Source organism: Melospiza georgiana, chromosome 2 (genome assembly GCF_028018845.1).
Source record: "Melospiza georgiana isolate bMelGeo1 chromosome 2, bMelGeo1.pri, whole genome shotgun sequence".
Lineage (NCBI taxonomy): Eukaryota > Metazoa > Chordata > Aves > Passeriformes > Passerellidae > Melospiza > Melospiza georgiana.
In genome coordinates this window covers 86,884,221-86,901,842 of record NC_080431.1, presented here as the reverse complement: position 1 = coordinate 86,901,842, position 17,622 = coordinate 86,884,221, and the positions used below count along the sequence as shown (strand labels likewise).

At 45.9% G+C, this 17,622-nt stretch overlaps 1 protein-coding gene and 7 non-coding genes across 8 annotated transcripts; 4 read left to right on the top strand and 4 right to left on the bottom strand.

The window, feature by feature from the left end:
- Positions 1-2,310: 2,310 nt before the first annotated feature.
- Positions 2,311-10,731, top strand: CPOX (coproporphyrinogen oxidase). Its single transcript, XM_058044992.1, has 7 exons — positions 2,311-2,713; positions 2,805-2,948; positions 3,650-3,760; positions 4,158-4,299; positions 6,323-6,541; positions 8,239-8,343; positions 10,189-10,731. Exons 1-7 carry the CDS (start codon positions 2,311-2,313, stop codon positions 10,274-10,276), a joined length of 1,212 nt encoding a protein of 403 aa, XP_057900975.1. The 3' UTR covers positions 10,277-10,731.
- A 424-nt stretch (positions 10,732-11,155) lies between these two features.
- TRNAD-GUC (transfer RNA aspartic acid (anticodon GUC)) lies at positions 11,156-11,227 on the bottom strand. The gene has a single exon. It is a non-coding gene; the product is annotated as a tRNA-Asp (tRNA).
- Positions 11,228-11,518: 291 nt separating this feature from the next.
- On the bottom strand, positions 11,519-11,592 carry TRNAI-AAU (transfer RNA isoleucine (anticodon AAU)). Its single transcript has one exon. It is a non-coding gene; the product is annotated as a tRNA-Ile (tRNA).
- Positions 11,593-15,611: 4,019 nt separating this feature from the next.
- Positions 15,612-15,683, top strand: TRNAD-GUC (transfer RNA aspartic acid (anticodon GUC)). The gene has a single exon. It is a non-coding gene; the product is annotated as a tRNA-Asp (tRNA).
- Positions 15,684-16,215: 532 nt separating this feature from the next.
- On the bottom strand, positions 16,216-16,289 carry TRNAI-AAU (transfer RNA isoleucine (anticodon AAU)). The gene has a single exon. It is a non-coding gene; the product is annotated as a tRNA-Ile (tRNA).
- A 234-nt stretch (positions 16,290-16,523) lies between these two features.
- On the top strand, positions 16,524-16,605 carry TRNAS-AGA (transfer RNA serine (anticodon AGA)). The gene has a single exon. It is a non-coding gene; the product is annotated as a tRNA-Ser (tRNA).
- A 248-nt stretch (positions 16,606-16,853) lies between these two features.
- Positions 16,854-16,927, top strand: TRNAT-AGU (transfer RNA threonine (anticodon AGU)). The gene has a single exon. It is a non-coding gene; the product is annotated as a tRNA-Thr (tRNA).
- A 599-nt stretch (positions 16,928-17,526) lies between these two features.
- Positions 17,527-17,609, bottom strand: TRNAL-CAG (transfer RNA leucine (anticodon CAG)). Its single transcript has one exon. It is a non-coding gene; the product is annotated as a tRNA-Leu (tRNA).
- Between the last annotated feature and the right edge of the window lie 13 nt (positions 17,610-17,622).

Below are 17,622 nucleotides of genomic sequence, written 5' to 3'. Positions count from 1 at the left end.
AGGTGATTACAACATGAAATTATTAGCAACAAATAGTTAGAATTCCAACTTGGCAGCAATTGGTTTAACTTGTGAACTCTGCAACCTTTAAAAAAATGGACAACTTTTCTACTCACAACAGTTCAGAAATACCAGATTACTCTTTCCAAGGAACAGTCCCATACCAAAGTGCAAATTTTGCAGGGCTAAGCCATTTTTGTGCTATGCAGTACTTTTCAACACCTGGAGGTACACAGACCTTCTCTTTGTTATTTTGAATTCTCATTTTCACAGAATCACAGGCTGAGTAGGTTGGAAGGGACCACAGAGGATCATCTGGTCCAACCTCCCTGCTCAAGCAGGGCCATCCCGGAGCACATGGCATAGGATTGTGTCCAGACAGTTCTCCAGGGACGGAGACTCTCTGGGCATCCTGTTTCCATGCTTGGTCACATTAAAGAAGTTGTTCCTCCTGTTCAGGTAAAACTTCTTGTGCATCAGTTTCTACTCAATGCCTTCTTGTTCCATTGCTTGGCACCACCGAGCAGAGCCTGACACCCTCCCTTCAGTTATTCATAGACACTGATGAGGTCCCCTCTCAGTCATCTCTTCTCAAGGCTGAACAGACCCAGCTCCCTCAGCCTTTCCTCAAAAGAGAGATACTCCAGACCCTTAATCACTTTTGTCACCTGTTGTTTCTCCAGTGGGTGTCAGAGTAGTTAAAGTCCCCCACCAGAACCAGGGCCTGTGACTATGAGGCTGCTTCAAGCTGTCTGTAGAAGACCTCATGCACTTTCTCCTGCATGAGGTGGCCTGTAGCAAACACCCACAACAGTGTTACCTCTATTAGTCTGCCCTTTTTCCCTTACCCATGCGATCTTGACTTGCTTGTTGTCCACCCAAAGGCAGAGCTCGATACGTTCCAAGTGCTCTCTCACAGAGAGGAAACTCCACCAACGCACCTTTCTGTCTGTCTCTCCTAAACAGTGCATAGCCCTTCATGACAGCACTGCAGTCATGCAAGCTATCCCACCATGTCTCTGTAATTGCAGTGAGATCAAAACCCTTTCACTACCCTTGTGTCTAGTTCCTCCACTGTATTAGGAAACAACACGTGCTTCAACTTTAGAAAGAACAAAGGATAAGCATGTGCCCTCTAAGATCCACGGGAAAGAATCCTATGGCACAAAACTGGTGGTCCCAACAAACTATTCAGATCTAAAAACTCATTACTATGAGTAGAAAATCAGAAATGTCATACACAGAAGAGCAATTCTGTTGCATGGTTCACAAGACAGCTCAGTAAAATACAACTTCACTCCTACTCCAGCAATGCCCAGCTGGCCCTGCACAAGCCATTACTCACAAAATTACTCTGCAGCCCCACGTAGTTGCACCAACAATATCAGGTTATTTGTAAGCAGTATGCAGAGATGTTTTACAGGTACAAGGACAGCACAGCGCTCTCTCCCAAAGCTGCACCAGGCAAGGTGTGGCACCTGAGTGCTGCATCCATTGATGGCTCTCCCTGTCACGGCACCCTCACACAATGGGCAGCCCAGATCCAGATGGGAGGGTTACGGGATGCTTTCACTCTTTCACAGCAGTCAATGTGGATGGGCTTTCTTGCACACATGTATGAGCCAGCTGAATGCCGATGGCATTTTGGCCTGTTTCAAAAATAGCATGACCAGCAGGACTAGGGAAGTGATTCTGTGCTCAGCACTGGTGAGGCCACATTTCAAACACTGTGTCCAGTTCAGGGCTCCTCAGTTCAGGAAGGCCATTGAGGTGCTGGAGCAGGTCCAAGGAAGAACAATGAAGCTGGTGAAGGATCTGGAGGACAAGTCTTATGAGGAGCAGCTGAGGAAGCTGGAGTTGTTCAGCCTGAAGAAAAGGAGGCTAAGGGATAATCTTATCATTCTCTATAGCTACCTAATAAGAGGTTGTAGCCAGGTGGCAATCATTCTCTTGCAGGCAACCAGCGACAGGACGAGAGGACATAGCGTTAAGCTGTGCCAAGGAAGGTTTAGGTTAACATTAGGAAGAATTTCTTCACAGAAAGGGTAATTAGACATTGGATTGGAACGTCCAGGGAGGAGGTAGAGTCACTGTCCCTGGAGGTGTTTAAAGAAAGACTGGACGTGCCAGTTAGTGCCCTGTGGTTTAGCTGACAATGGGGTGATAGACGACAGACCAGACTAGATGATCTGAGAGGGACTTTACCTAACCGTTTCCGTGGGCAGACACAAATTCATACCCGGCTCGGCCCCCGTTCCGCCCCGCCCCGCCCCGCCCCGCCGCGCCGGCACTGCGGCGCCAGTGCCGGTCATGGCGGCGGCAGCGCGCTTGTTCCGTGGGGCCGCCCGTGGCCCGCCGGCCCTCGCCTTTACCCGGGCACTGGGCTCCGCGCTGCCGGGGCCGGTGAGCCGGGGGGCGCGGCGGTTCGCGCTGGCGGCCGCAGGGACGCTGGGCGGGCTGGGGCTGGCGCTGGGGCTGTGGCGGCGGCAAGCCGCATTGGCGGCAGCCCGGGAGGACGAGGAGGAGAAGGAACTACGGCAGCGGTTCATGGCGCCGCCGGTGAGCGGGCTCGGGGAGCTGCGGCGGCGGCGGCGGGAGCTGCGGAGCCGCATGGAGGTGCTCATCATGGAGACGCAGGCGGAGATGTGTCGCGCCCTGGCCGACCTGGACCCCGGCGCCTCCTTCGCCGTTGACAGCTGGGAAAGGAAGGAAGGTACGGGGGATGCGCGGGGGAGACCGCGGATACCGGCACCGCGGGTTTGGTCACCCCTCGGTGACCCTGACCTGGAGCCTGGCGTTGGCAGGCGGAGGCGGCATCAGCTGCGTGCTGCAGGATGGCGAGGTCTTCGAGAAGGCGGGTGTGAACGTGTCCGTCGTGTCCGGGTTCCTGTCCGAGGAAGCAGCGCGGCAGATGCGAAGCAGAGGGAAGTCTCTGAAGGCCAAGGACGGTAAGGCGTCTATCGCGCAGTTGGGATGGGGAACCTGGACGTGTTGACCTGAGTATTCCCGTTCAGGTACTCTGAAAGCAACCTGGCCTTTGAGCAGAACATGAGGAAGGCAAGACTGATGAAAGTTCAAAGGTTTTCATTTGTATCATAGTGATTTCTAATCAGTAAGCTTGACTGGTGGACTTTCATATCCCTAGAAAGCCAGGTATGGGAGTGCTTGTCTGTCTTGCTGCAATGAGGAATGTATTGTAGGCAGAGGTGGCCTCTCAATAATGAGTCTCTAGTGCAACAGTGAAACAGTGCAGGAATTATGTACCAAAAAGGTGGAGGGAGAAAACCAACAACACCTGAAGGCTAAAGGGGACTCAACACACCTTTGTGTAACAAAGGGTAATTGTGAGGACTGGGGGTGGTAGAAAGCCTTAGCAGTGCCTTATGTTTTAAGTAGTCTTCATCTGGTGGGTTTTCCCAAGTATTGTCACGTTTTAGAACAAATACCAAAGAAATCGCTGAGCTAGGTGCACAGAAGTGTATGGATAAGAAGTAACTTGCCCACCGACTAATAATGATGGGTGACCCAGTATGAGACACTTTCCTGTTGTGGCTTGGAGCCTAAGGGAAAATAGTGATATTCCTTAAATGATAACAAATGAAGTTTATTGAAAAACTGACGAGCTTTTCCTGTGCATCCTTTTATCCAGGGAAGCTGCCTTTTTGCGCCATGGGTGTGAGCTCTGTTATCCATCCAAAGAATCCTCATGTTCCAACCATGCACTTCAACTACAGATACTTTGAAATTGAAGAAGCAGATGGTAAGGATTATAGTCCAATGAAGACTGTATGAAATGTCTGACTCTGCCCCAAGGAAGTGTGAATGCATGGCAGGGTAAGAGATCAAGAACCAGTGCGAGTTTGCTCCCAGGTATGTCAAGAGTCACCAGCCCATCTTGTGAAACTGCTGTCCTGTAGTCAGGGTCAGTAGTCCAAAATGGTTTTCACTACACTGAATTTTGTGTCATCTTTTCTTGAAGTCACTGATCATTGCACTACTTTGTAGTCAAATTTTTAACTATTGAAGTCTAGGGACACCGCTGAAAAATGATGTTGTTTTGTATTGTAAAAGTAGATGCTAGTTTTTGGTGAACCACTAGCAACAAGTTGCTGTTCAGAAGTTTAAAAGAAAAATGTTGCTGTTTGCCTCTGCTATAGGAACTAAACAGTGGTGGTTTGGTGGTGGGACTGACCTCACTCCAACTTACCTGAATGAAGAGGATGCTGTTCATTTTCACAAGACTCTGAAAGAAGCCTGTGACAAGCATGATCTAAAGCTGTATCCCAAGTACAAGAAATGGTACGTGGACAAAGGTGTGCTTGGGAGGAGCAGAAAGCAGCACTGGATGTTGGCAGTTAAGTGTACACTAGGAACTGTAGGTTCTGATGCCTTTTGAAAAGTATCAGAAAGCCCTAATGAAAATCAGAAGTGTACTGGGACAAAATGTTGTCTAAAGAAATACCTTATTTACAGAATCCTGGATTTTTCAAGTCTGAGGGCTGACAGCTGGGATCATAAATCTACAGCCCAAAGAAAAACTAAGCTGATAAAATTCCTTTTAGCCTCTGGTGTTAAACTAGGATAAGACTTCTGAACTTGCACAAACTCTCTTTACAGTGAACTCGTGTAAATGTGCATGATTTAGTGTGAGCTCTTGGGCCATCACAGCAGTTTTAAAAATCTCCTTTTTGTTTTTCTGCCTTCAGTCTGGCCTTCATAGCCAGGTAATTTCCAGGTATGTCAAGGACATTGTCCTTAATGTAGAAGCTTCATAATTTGATGAAGCTGTATTTTTTTCTCTGTTGACACATTCACTGGGAGTTCAGCACATTTTCTAAGATGCAGATTTTTAATGTTGTTCTTGAGCTGAGAGATACAAGTGATGGGATCTTCCACTGCTAAGTGGGAACTTGCTGTTCTGTGTCTGATAATCCTATCTGCCACAGGCTGTGTATGCAGGAAGGTGGGGGTACCCTTTTGTAAGCTACTAGGTCTTGTCTGAGGACAGGAGATTAAGTGGGTGTTGTAGTTTGGGTGGCAACCACTTAGTAGAGAGACATATTGTAGAGCCTTGAGATTACAGTCTTGCTGTCGGAGGATTTTTTGCATGGTAGTTTAGAGAATCTACCTTAATGGTCTGGTTCTTTGCTGCTTAAGTAGGTTTGCAATGCCAGCTGCAGGGGGTCGGAGACATTTTCCCACTTTGCTAAAGAAAAACATTATTACACTTACCACACTGTCTAGCCGATCTAGATTTAAGATTTTTGTCAGGCTTATTCTCTTTTATGTTTCTGACTCGGTGTTTTTCCCTAACTCTTCCTGCTATCATAAAATAGAAAACACGGATTATCCCCGTGAATAAAAAAATAGAGTAGGTTATCTGTTACATGTCTATGTCTTTCTTGTTATGGCCATGCCATATATAATGCTTGAGAACGATTGTGGATATATGGAAAACTGGTCCTGTATGGAAAACTAGTCCTAATGGAAGGCCAGGTTTTCTTGATGTTGATAGTTCCTGCTTCATACTTCATTTTGCTTTCTCCTCCATATGAAGACTTGCATGCCCAAGCAAGGAATTATAAGAAAGATGGAGTTAAGTCATTCAAGTTACAGTAATTTCACAACTAAATACTCCCTGTAAATACAAAAGAGATTGACTGCTTTTAGGATAAGCTGTCCTTACTCATTTATAAACTTAAACATGAGTCATGAAAAGCCACTGCTATAATGATTCAGTCTTTCAAATTTTAACTATTAAAAAGCCTTTTTCCAAGGAAGGGTGCCATGACAGTTGCTTTCTTATCTGGTCTTGGGGCCTTAATTTACTTTTATTTTGATGAAGAAAATTCTTTTACTTGGATGCCAAAGAGAATAAATTCTCTTCCAAGTCTGAGTTCATATGAAAGTCCAAATAATGTGAGAACTACATATAATGCTGGGAATGGAAGCTGTCAAGAGCCCTCAGTTTTGAAATTTTCGAAATTAGAGGTCTCTGTTCAGAGTTGGTTGAGGATATGAATTGGATTAACCCACATGGACGCATCTGCCAGGGTGTTCAGTGACTTTGTGGTGATGTGTAGCTTTACAGAGACCATTTAATCAGAGCTTTTACTGCAAGTGACACAGGAGTGCTTTCCAGGTGATGCTGCACTGTCCTGCCTCTGGGCATCAGGGAAACAGTGGGGCACCCAGCCCTGCAGAAACTGACTTATGGGCAGTATTTCACTGGTTCTGTCCTGCAGCATGCAGCTCTTTGGAGTACTGTTCATGTCTTTGAATACTCTGGACCATATTAGTAATCATCTGACACTGCTTCTAGGTGTGACGACTACTTCTATATCAAGCACCGTGGTGAGCGTAGAGGGATTGGAGGCATATTCTTTGATGATGTGGACTCTCCTTCCAAGGAGGAAGTATTCCAGTTTGTAAAGAGTTGTGCCAAAGCTGTTGTGCCTTGTTACATTCCCATTGTGAAAAAGCACTGCCATGACTCCTTCACACCAGAGGAAAAGCTATGGCAACAGCTTCGGAGAGGACGGTGAGTACTGGAGGAACAAAAGTATACACAGGAGGTGGACTGGGCTGGCAAGAAAAAAGTATGAGCTAGTTCTTCACGGTTACAGGTTGTGTGGGCCAAAAAAGCTCACCAAGAATTTAAGCATTTTTGTGCATAGAACTAATTCTGAAATCCAGTGCTAGATTGCTAAACAGGGTGCAAAGAAGGCATTTCCCACTCTCCCATGTTGCAACACAAGCAAACCAAACAAAGCGCCACCATTTCTTTTCAACTCCTTCAAAAAGCAAGAGAAGCTTTTGCTGTGTAACAGGCCAAGGGGTGTGGGTGTGCTTCATGTCCTGAATCCTGCCCTCTCCTGCAGCCCAGAGGTAGTGTATATAGGGCTGCTCTGTCACATGAGGAGCTAAGGGTAAAAGAATGGTGGCTTCCTATTAAGTAATGCAGGAAAACCCCAGAAAGTCAGGAATAACTGTACTTGAGTTCTTTCAGCTCCTTACATACATCTGATCCATCTGATCTTGGCATTGAAATTCCTGTAAAGGAATTGAGGATACCTGTAAAAGAATACAGAGAGTTGGATTTTTTTATTCTGGCATGGTCCAAGGCTACTGTAAAATACTTAGGAGGATGTCTAATGTCACCAACTGTTAATGCTGCAAAAGCTTAAGTACATTGGTCAATACAGTTGTACTCTGTTCTCCACGTCCTGTGACTGTTTGAGTGTATGGAGAATTGAAACTATGCTTTGTGCTTAACTAGAGTCTTTAGTTTCTGCCTGTTCTGCAGAGAAATGTGAGACTGGCATGGAAAGAGTGTAAGCATTCAAGTTCAGATCACTGGCCTGCAGCTGTTGGTCACTTAAGCAAGCATCCTTAATTTGGTGGGACTGTTCTTGGGAACATTGGGCTTTCAGGATCCAGCCTGTGGATGGGATTTAGCAAACCTGCAAAGTTTAAAAGGTGGAATAACTTTTCTAGGTTGCAGCCAGGACCAGCTCTTGAGGTCTGTCTATTTCCCTGGGTCTGTTTGCAGTTTATGGGGCTATGTAAAGCTTTCCATTTCTGCACATGAATAAGAGCTTTTCCCTTCCTGTATCTTTAAGTACAAACACCCTGTATTGGCTCTCGAGATAATCCTTGATGAATTGTCACAGCTCTGTTCCTATGCTGGGAGCAGAAAACGGTCTATTTCATCACTTACAAATCCCAGCCAGCACTCTGAAGCTGTCTGACTTTTGCTGTTTCTAGATCATCCCAGGAACCAGGAAACACTGTTCTGGCCTTGCTACTTATGTGTCCTTCAGCATGGAGGACTGCACAGTAGAATTTTTTCTCTGGTTATTTTCAGTACCTTTAAGGCCTCTTTATTACATCTCCACAAAGAGAAGAACCAAGGTAAATGTAGTGTCAAGCTTGCCAGCAGGGCTGAGGCCTGGGAGGAGTACAGTACAGCATAGGAGCCTGCAGACTGCTCTCCTTAGAACAGTTGGTCTGCTCTAGTCTCTTACCTGAGGTCACTTCTCCCTGTGCTCTGTGGAGTGGCAAGGTCACACCTGCATTCCTATGCAGAGGATGCTGCAGAACAGTTGACATAACAGTTGACGCCAACTCAGCAGAAAAACAGGCTGGTTTTGTTTGACGTCTGCCATTTGAAGAAAGCACAACCAACTTCTGCTAATAAACTAGGGATTTTTCTGTTGCATCTCTTCATTCCTGTAGGTATGTAGAGTTCAACTTGGTTTATGACAGAGGTACAAAGTTTGGCCTTCTGACACCAGGATCAAGAATCGAAAGCATTCTTATGTCTCTGCCACTGACTGCAAGGTAAGGGTGTGGTTATGTGGAGTTGCAGCAGACACTGTTCTTAGTAAAATACTTCATAGGATTAAATCCAAGGTCTCTTCTGGTCTCTAGTCTCTTAACAGTGACGAGTTCATGCCTGGTACAATAACTGGACAAGTACAGTTCTCTATTCTGCATATGCAGCTGCATCTCCGTTGTACTCACCTAGTTTCCAGTAGTATGTAGTAGTAGTAGTATCTCCATAGAGATTTTCTGGCAAAAAAAATTATAGTTTTTTTGCTTAGTTCCTCTTGATAGATTTATTATTCTCGCTCCATGGATTTTTGCTTAGTAGCCCTTAGAAACCATGAGAGCCTCTGGCAGTCCTGCCAAATGTGGGGCAGGGAGCTGCACCGTTTAACTAACTGTGTGTTGTATGAGAAAGTACCTCTTTGTTTTCTACTTGAACCTGATGACTTAATCTGACTTCTCACTGAGTAACATTATTTTCTTCCTGTCCATTTTCTCCATAACAATTTTTATTTTACAAGGCTTCTGGGGAGTTTTCTTTGTTTGTTTTCCAGGCTGACAGTTTGTTTTCCTGCTCTTTTTATTTTTTTGTCAGTTGATGTTTCATACTTTTGCCACTTTTGCTAGGCTTAAATTTACTGTGCCCTTTCTGAACTGGGGATAAGGAACAGACAATGTAAGCTACATATCTGGATACAAGATGCAGGTGTGCTCCTGACTTATAGTGGCATAGCAATATTTTAATTCATTATTCTTTCCACAGTCCTAATATTATGTTTGTTGGTTTTGACTGCTGTTCAGCATTGAGGTGGGTTTTTTTATAGAGCTGTTACAATGCCAAAGTCTTTTCTGGGCAATAAAATTTAACTCAATCTGTGTGCAACCTTTTTCTGTGTCCATCACATCAATCAACAGTAAATTTCACCTGCCATTTTATTACTCAGTTGCTTGGCTAAATACTGTTTTTAACAGTGCTTTTAGGTTTTAACCCATCTTGCTTATGCTTGTCACACCAGGAAATTTGGCCATTTACTATTTATTCCCATTGCTTTTGGGTGTCCTGTCATGAATTCCATAAAACTCACTAGTGAACCTCCCTCTGCTAGGGAGTGAAGGCAGTGCTGTTCTTACCATGTATCTTTATCCCACTGACAACACCTGATGTATCCCTGACCTGGTGGTGTACGTTCTATGTTTTGACATAATTATGGTGATTGTCTGGGTTTGCCTTTTTTCATCAATGTAACTAGCTCACTTCACAGGATGAAGGGGTCATTCCTTGGGGGGCAAAATGGAAGGAGAATGTACCCATCTCTCTGTGACTGCTGACACTTTCCTTTCTCTGTCATGTCTCTTTCAATTGCTTTTTCAATGAAAAAAGGGATCTTTCACCACTTTTGTTCTTAAAACCAAAATTCAACAAAGACTCATAGAGCTTCCAGTTGAGATTCTGGAAAAAGGTTGTGTCACCGTCAGAATTCTGTGGGTTCCTGTTTTTGTTCCTCTTCCTAGTTATACTAGTGTGTCACAAGAGACTGTTACAAGATTTTTGCAAATAGACCTGCATGCCTTATGGGACATAGGGGTACTGCTCTTTCCTTTTTCCTTGTCCTTCCAGATTTTTCAAAAGTTGGTAAAGAGATGAAGCTAACATTTCTCCCATCTGCCCTGGTGACATTATTATTTGTTTTTACTGAACTTGTGATTTGTAACCATATCTGTCATCTCAGCCAAGAGTATCAACTGTGTATGTAGCTTTGCATCCTTAGAAAAGACAACTCCAGTCCAAACACCGCCTGGTGCAGGAGAAGTGGCTGCGAGCTGGACCATTTGAGTGAGTTTCCCTTCTCCTTGCAGGTGGGAATACATGCACAACCCACCAGAGAGCTCGAAAGAAGCAGAAATGCTGGAGGTTCTTCGAAATCCCAAAGACTGGGTGCACTGACATGGATCATAAACAGGATTGATTGCTTCCACTGAGCCATTCTGAGAGAACAGGAATGCCTGCAAACTAGCCCATTCAGACTGCTGTTGCATGGTGTTTCAGTGCGTCTATTTATACTCTTACCCCGTGCCTTAATTATGCTGTAGACTTGTTAAAACTTGCAAGTGTGTGAACTCATTCTTTTAGATTGATGGGCTAACATTGTTATCCCTAGCTGCTGTTGCCTTGTGAAGGACTGGTGAACACCTCACAGGGCTACTCTGCATGCTTTAGATGACTGCAAAATGGCAAACTACTGTGGTGTCTTCAGGGAAATGAAAGGATTATCTGTGCCTAAATAGCACTGCTTGCCTTTATAAAATGTTGGTATGCTCAAAAACATTTTTTTAAAGAATGAAGGGAATATTTGGTATTACATTAAACCTTAAACTGTGCTTTCAGGAAGCTGTGGAAAAGGTAGTACTTCATCACGTGTCTTTTGATGGTATCTTGTTGATTGTAGAGGGGGGAAATGGTTTAAGATGTGCTGCAGCAGTATAACTTGGCTGATGTGAGTTGAGGTCTCAGTGTTACCTCATGAGAATGGAAGGATGGCTGTCCGTTTGAGAAAATCAGCACTGAGCATCTGTGCAGCAGACCACACAGCAGAACAATGCTGCTCGAGCCAGTTCCATTGCCAGGGAGGTTGACGGTGGATCAGGATGCTGTTGGATGTTGCCCTAAGGCACCCACCTCTGCCTTCGCGCTCCTCCTAGCTTTGGGCTGATTGGCTTGTCTCCCAGCTCGAACTTCGCTGAGGAGCCGGAAGGGGAAAAAAAGCAAGTGGGGAACAGGTTTTCTTTCCCCCCGATCGAGGGAAAAAAAAAAAATTGTTCTTTCCTCCCCGTCGGGGAATCGAACCCCGGTCTCCCGCGTGACAGGCGGGGATACTAACCACTATACTAACGAGGAGTTGGACATTGGTATATAGTCTCCCCTCCACCTCCCGGTAGCACCTCACTTGCTGCGAGCTTCTGGTGTACGGGTGGTGCCTGGCTTGGCCCCACGGGCAGGGCAGGGTGGGGAGAGGCGGTGGCGCGCCTGGCACTCACTGTCCCCCCATGATCGCCCAAGTCCAGCTTCCTCTTGGGAGGGACCGCGTTCCTTTCCGTATTAGCCCTCCGCCCCTAAAACAAAATAAAGTGATCCTCTGCTAAGTCAGAGATCTCCTCATGTCCAAGGGGAAAAAGAAAAAGGAAAAAGTGGCCCGTACGGGGATCGAACCCGCGACCTTGGCGTTATTAGCACCACGCTCTAACCAACTGAGCTAACCGGCCGATTTCGCGAAATGAGTTTGAGGATCAAGGGGTGAGGCGCTCCCACAGACGTGCCGTGGGCCCAGCCGCTGCTGAGCGCCGCTCTACAGCGATCGCTCTTCGTAGACACCGCCTCGGCGAGTTGTTTCACGGAGCCATGGCAGAGCAGCAAGGGCACCAACCGGGGGGACGAGCATTCCTAAAAAATTGAGACTTTCACACCTTTCGTTTTTCTCTGCCTGCTCTCTCCTCCGGTGCGCGGAGGTCAATTGCGGGCGGCACGGAGCGGCTCGGCTCGGCTGCACCACCGCAACGAACCGCCACGCTTTGTAGGAGCCATTACCGACCCTTCCCTCTCTCCCTCCTTTTGGCCACGCCGCGGACGGGGATGCGATGGAAAGAGTGATGGGTCCATTCTCCCTGTGAAGGGTCACTTGTGAAATCAAGGCATTGATTAGAAAAATGCCGAAAATATTTCAGAATTAAATACCTCTGAGTCAGTGAAAAAGTTGTAGAGGAAGAGGAGATAATTAAATTCCCAGCCCTTCCCTTCACAAACCGTCAGTATGAGTGCTAAATTGAGCTCTTCTCCTTTGTTTCATTTGCTGCTAACACGACCTATCATTAAATACATCAATAAAAAACATACTAGGAAGCCAAATATAAGGTAATATCTGCATAGAGAAGCATATATAAAGGTATCATGATGTGAAAAACGCCAATCACTTGTTTTTAAATTTTTTAAAAGTTTAATAGTAATAAAATGGTTAAAAAGAATAGTAACACAATTAGAGTAATAACAATTCGGACAAATTGAATCAGGACAATATGAGACAATAAAAACAAAGAGTGAGGGACGTCCAGGTACCTTTTTCTGGGCATCTGAGCCCGAAAAAGGACACCCGTTAACAAAGGATTAACCCTTAAGAACAATAGCCCGTTGTGTATTCATACACCTCATACATGATGCATAAATTCCACTCAAATACAGGATTCCGTCTGGTCAGTTTCAGCTTCTTCCTTCTAATCCTAACAGCGCCTTTGAGGCGGGAAGAAGTTTGTTTCTTCTGACAAGAAGGCAATAAATTCCCTTTCTCTGAAAGATCTAGGTGTCCTGTGGCTGCTATCTTGCCGCAAGTCCTTTCTGTTAAACAAAGCATCTTACATAGCATGGTTTCTATTTTAACAATTTTTATAACCTAAAACTATATTTAACACAGTACTTAAGAGAATTAATAAAGCATTTCTTTCTAACACAACACATATAATATTCATTTTAATATTTGTGAAAGGCCGATTATAAAATGCATGCATTGTGAAAAGCCAATCATAAAATACATACATTTTTCACAATGACAATACAAGAGCTTCCTCAAATCCTGGGCAATATTTAACAGAGATGTTCCCACGTGCTGCAGAAAAAGACCCCAAAGCAGCGACTAAAACAGTGACCAATAAATCGTGTGAGAAGATGGTCACAGATCATGTGTAAGAAAATATGGAGTGAGGAAGGAAAAAGACAGGAGACACCTGATTGACAAAAGGGCAGAAAACGTCAGATATCCATGAAGAAGAAAGAAGCAGAAAGCCCCACAATAAGGGGGCTTTTTAGAATAAAGACTTTTAAATTGAAAAGGCATCATTTAATGGGCCTTAAAAAATAAGTGGGCAGTCAGAAAAAATTATTTGATTAGCTGTAGAACTGGAATAACCTGCAAAAAGTCACATACCTAAAAACGCAACCCTGACGTGGTCTAAATTCAACAGATGCTGTTTTTCTTTCCTTAAGCAGCAGCATTCAATCACTAATACTGTGGGACTCCAAGACTGTAGGTTTTACTCTATCAGAAAGCACAGTCCTCAGAAGTTGATAAAAAAATTTTAGGGAACAGCACTGAAGCAGTAGAATCACTCCAGAGGCAAGATGAAGACTGCCTGTTGTGAGCAGAATATGGATTTTAAACCGTGTCTCAAGCTTTCTCAAAAATTGATTTTGTTAGAATTTCAAGCTCAAGAAGCATCATGACAAAGACAACAGTCAAAAAAGAGAGAAGCTGTACGGTTTCTGGTGTTGTGAGTAGACCTCATCTCACTGTAAAATAATTTCAGAGCCACTGGGACAAGGCCTTTTTCTGAGCAGATTGCTCAGTAAAGAAAGAAACAACTGTGAATTTGTGTGCCAGGAGCCAGAAGATACAATGCAACTGCAATGAAATGTGGTGTCTTTCTGCAAGAGAAGGGATTGCAGCCCTAACTCATATTATTACCAACATTGATCCTTTTCTCTTAGGTTATCCCTAACTTATTGACCACTCATTCCTTTAAAACATAATTTTCTAAGAAAATTATTATATAAGTATTTCAGTATTTAAAAATGCAAGAAGCACAGTTTGTTTTGCTCCTATTGTGTCATTAGAGTTCAAAATACATTTCCAAATACATTTCCCAGTCTTTCAGGATAAGAAGAATGCCTAGGGAGAGGTTTACATTATTTTTTCTTCCAAGAGTAAGAAATAAGTAATCGTCTTGTCAACAGTTGAATCCTTAATGTGCAGGTGAAAGATGGTGAATCTTTGATGACAGATGTTTGTCAAAATGCAATACTTAGAACTACACGTTTGAAACGCCTGTTTCCTTTTCCCTTCCCCAAGGAGTCAGATTTAATAAATTTAATACTTTCAACAACTATTCCAAGAAAACCACTTAAGATGAACTAGTCCAGGAATGAGGAAGTAAAGGATGACATTTACTTTCCCCCTCTTAATTACAGTACATTGCAAGTAAGTGATCATGTTCATAAAACTCATTTTTGAACTTCAGTTTAGCCAAGAACTCTTCTACCATGTAATGGTTTTCATTAGCCTTCTAACGAATTGTTTTTAATAAATCATAAGCTGTGTTTACTACTCATAAACATTGTGATTTTCCACTTTAACCAGCAAGCAGCTGGTTTTTACAGACTGCTATCGTTAGAATAGATTGGGAAATTCACTGAAACTTTTAAAGTTTTGCTAAACTAACCCTGATGAGCTTCAGTGAACAAAGCCTGGGGGACAGAGGTATTGCTACACCTGGAATGCAGAATTTATAGCCTTCTAGGACATGTTGCAGGAACCAGAAGTTAAAGAAGACACTAAGAAAGACAATGCAGCATGTGTGCTGGAAATGCCTTATCAGGGAAAAAGACGGTAGGAAGACTGAAAATGTGCATGAGAAATCAATAACCAATAAGACATAGAATACTGTTTAATGAAAATAATTATATAGTTTATAACCAGTGGACATTAATTTCTTCGTTTGATAAAAATGTATAAATAAGTGAAAAGTTTTAAAAGTGGCCCTGCATCTAGGCAGAGCTATATCCATGCATGCCACACTGTGAATAAAGCAAAGCCAACTTTCTAATACTAAAACATGGTGTTTGATTTATCCCGACGCTTTCGGCGACAGGTGGAGCAAAAACACACATGTGCATGGCAGAAACCGGTTACAAATGTGGCTTTAAAACGCCAGCTTCTGATGACAGCTTTCTGCAGGTTCCTGATCCCCACCAGACTGTGTAACGCTACAGGAAATGGTATTTTTAACTTGTCATTCCTCCCCCTCCCCCCTTTTTTTTGTTACTGAAATCAATTACACGGTGCCAACTTTGCCGCCTGTTCAGCAAGGAAAACCCAACTACCCTTGGGAGATTATCTGAAAGTTCTGAATGTAAACCACTCAACAAACCACGCCTCGCATGATGGCAGGCAACAGGCTGATGGATTTGGGGTCACGGGGTGGGTTTCCCTGTTAGCCATATCCTTCAAACCCGCTCCATGAGGCGGGACTCACCGTAAACCTTGTGTTCAAGCTTACAGCAAGGCAACGCCGGAAATCGCGGGCCGCAGGTAGTTACGAAAGCCTCGGTAGGATCTCCCTCGGTGCCCACTCGGGCATCGCAGCGCCGACGACTTCCTGAAGGTCCCCGAATGGCCGCCATTGCCCCTCAGGCAGTTCCCAGCTTGGGAGTGACACCAATCGCACACTCACCAGCGCGTTCCTCGTTAGTATAGTGGTGAGTATCCCCGCCTGTCACGCGGGAGACCGGGGTTCGATTCCCCGACGGGGAGGCAATGGCGTTGTTTTGCTGCGCCATTGCCACTTTCTGCCAGGGACATTCCAATCCATATCCCCTTACCATCAGGAATATAGCTGCAGGAGAGCGGCAGGTGTCAGTCGACGGCCGCCCCGGTCGCGCCGGGTGCTGGTTGGCCGTGATCGTATAGTGGTCAGTACTCTGCGTTGTGGTCGCAGGAACCTCGGTTCGAATCCGACTCATGGCAAGAAAGGGGGCTTTTTTTTCTTCTCTTTCTCTTGTCTTCCTGCCCCCGTCGTTGTCTGAGAACGCTTTAGCCGGTACGGGCGAGGTGACTTCGGTCCTCCCGGCTGCGAGGTGGGTACGCCCGGGTCCCGTCTCTGGGCGGGAGTGGTTTGATACCAAGAATGCTAAAACGGCAAGAAAAAATAAAGGTTTTAAAAAACAAACAAACTAACTAAATAAACCCAAACTTTTTGTTTTTTTAAAGTTTGTTAAGAAAAACAAACTCCAAAACCCAAAAAACTAAACAACCAAGAAAACCCCCACCCAGCCAAAAAACCTGTTGGCCCGTACGGGGATCGAACCCGCGACCTTGGCGTTATTAGCACCACGCTCTAACCAACTGAGCTAACCGGCCCGCTCTATAATTTTTCCCACGTGCTCAATTGACAGCCTATCAGCTGCGTCGGCCTGCCCCTCGCTCGCGGGGTCCGGGCGGTGGTTCCGGGACCCGCGCGCAAATCCCGGTGACCCTCTGCGGTGGGCGGCACCGAGGCGGGAACGCGCAGGAGGGAAACACAGGAAAAAGTGAAGGGGGCGGATCCGCCGCTCAGACGAGAAAATGCAGAAAACCAAGCAGCTCGCTTGTTCGGTAGTCGTGGCCGAGTGGTTAAGGCGATGGACTAGAAATCCATTGGGGTGTCCCCGCGCAGGTTCGAATCCTGCCGACTACGACGGAGCTGTTTTGTTCCGCATGAATGTTCACTTGTCTCTCCGGTGTCCCCTGTTTGCCTCTTTGTTTTTTTTTTTATTGACACGATAAAAAATTTCACCGGTAAGAAATTTAGAAAACGAAGGAATTCGGAGCCACTTCCCGAGAGCCCCAGCTCGGAGCAGGAACCCTTCAGCAGGGAGAAGATGCCCCCAGGGACGCGCCCCGCCCTTTACGGCCGGGCGAGGCGAAACTGCACGCGGTCCACCCGGCGCCGTGGCTTAGCTGGTTAAAGCGCCTGTCTAGTAAACAGGAGATCCTGGGTTCGAATCCCAGCGGCGCCTGGGCTATTCTCGGCGTTCCCCCCAAGTTTATTTTGGAGGAGCCGCCTCTGTTCCCTGGCCGACTTTCTTCCCACTTATCCCATGCTCGCAGCAGCCCAGCGCAGCTCGAGTTGCTCGTGTCTGCCCTCTAGCGGGATAAATTGGGCAGGGCGCTGATCGTTTTATCACTTCCACCGCAGAGATGGAGGTGTCCCCCTGTACCCAGGCGCCGCCCACTAGCGCAGACGGGGGTCTCGGCCCGTGTCGTTTCCTACAGGAAACCGGGCTACGCCCTCCTGCGGGCACTGCCCGTGAGCACCACGCTCTAACCAACTGAGCCAACCATCTTTAATGGTATCAGCATTCCACATGTCGGACTGCAGTCAGGGCGGTGCTAAACATGACCCGCGTGGCCGCCGATCTCAACCGAGCCAGCCTATGACGGAATCGCCTGCACCGAACAGAAGTGCAAATGCACGGGCACCACGCGTGCCCCTGGCGCACTTACCTCCTCCGCTCGCCCACGCGCGCCCAGGCGCCCCGTCCACACCCACCCAGGTTTGGCGGGACCACGCATCAAAACAGCACCTCATGGGGCGCAAAGAGAAAACATCATGTCATGTCAGGAGTGGGATTCGAACCCACGCCTCCAGGGGAGACTGCGACCTGAACGCAGCGCCTTAGACCGCTCGGCCATCCTGACCGCTGCGAGCTTT

What these genes read in the sequence shown, in the direction of transcription:
- CPOX (XM_058044992.1), top strand. Translation starts at nt 2,311, where the DNA reads ATGGCGGCGGCAGCGCGCTTGTTCCGTGGGGCCGCCCGTGGCCCGCCG. An exon ending in TGAAATTGAAGAAGCAGATG is followed by an intron (nt 3,761 to 4,157) that starts GTAAGGATTATA and finishes CCTCTGCTATAG; the next exon opens with GAACTAAACAGTGGTGGTTT. An exon ending in TATCCCAAGTACAAGAAATG is followed by an intron (nt 4,300 to 6,322) that starts GTACGTGGACAA and finishes CACTGCTTCTAG; the next exon opens with GTGTGACGACTACTTCTATA.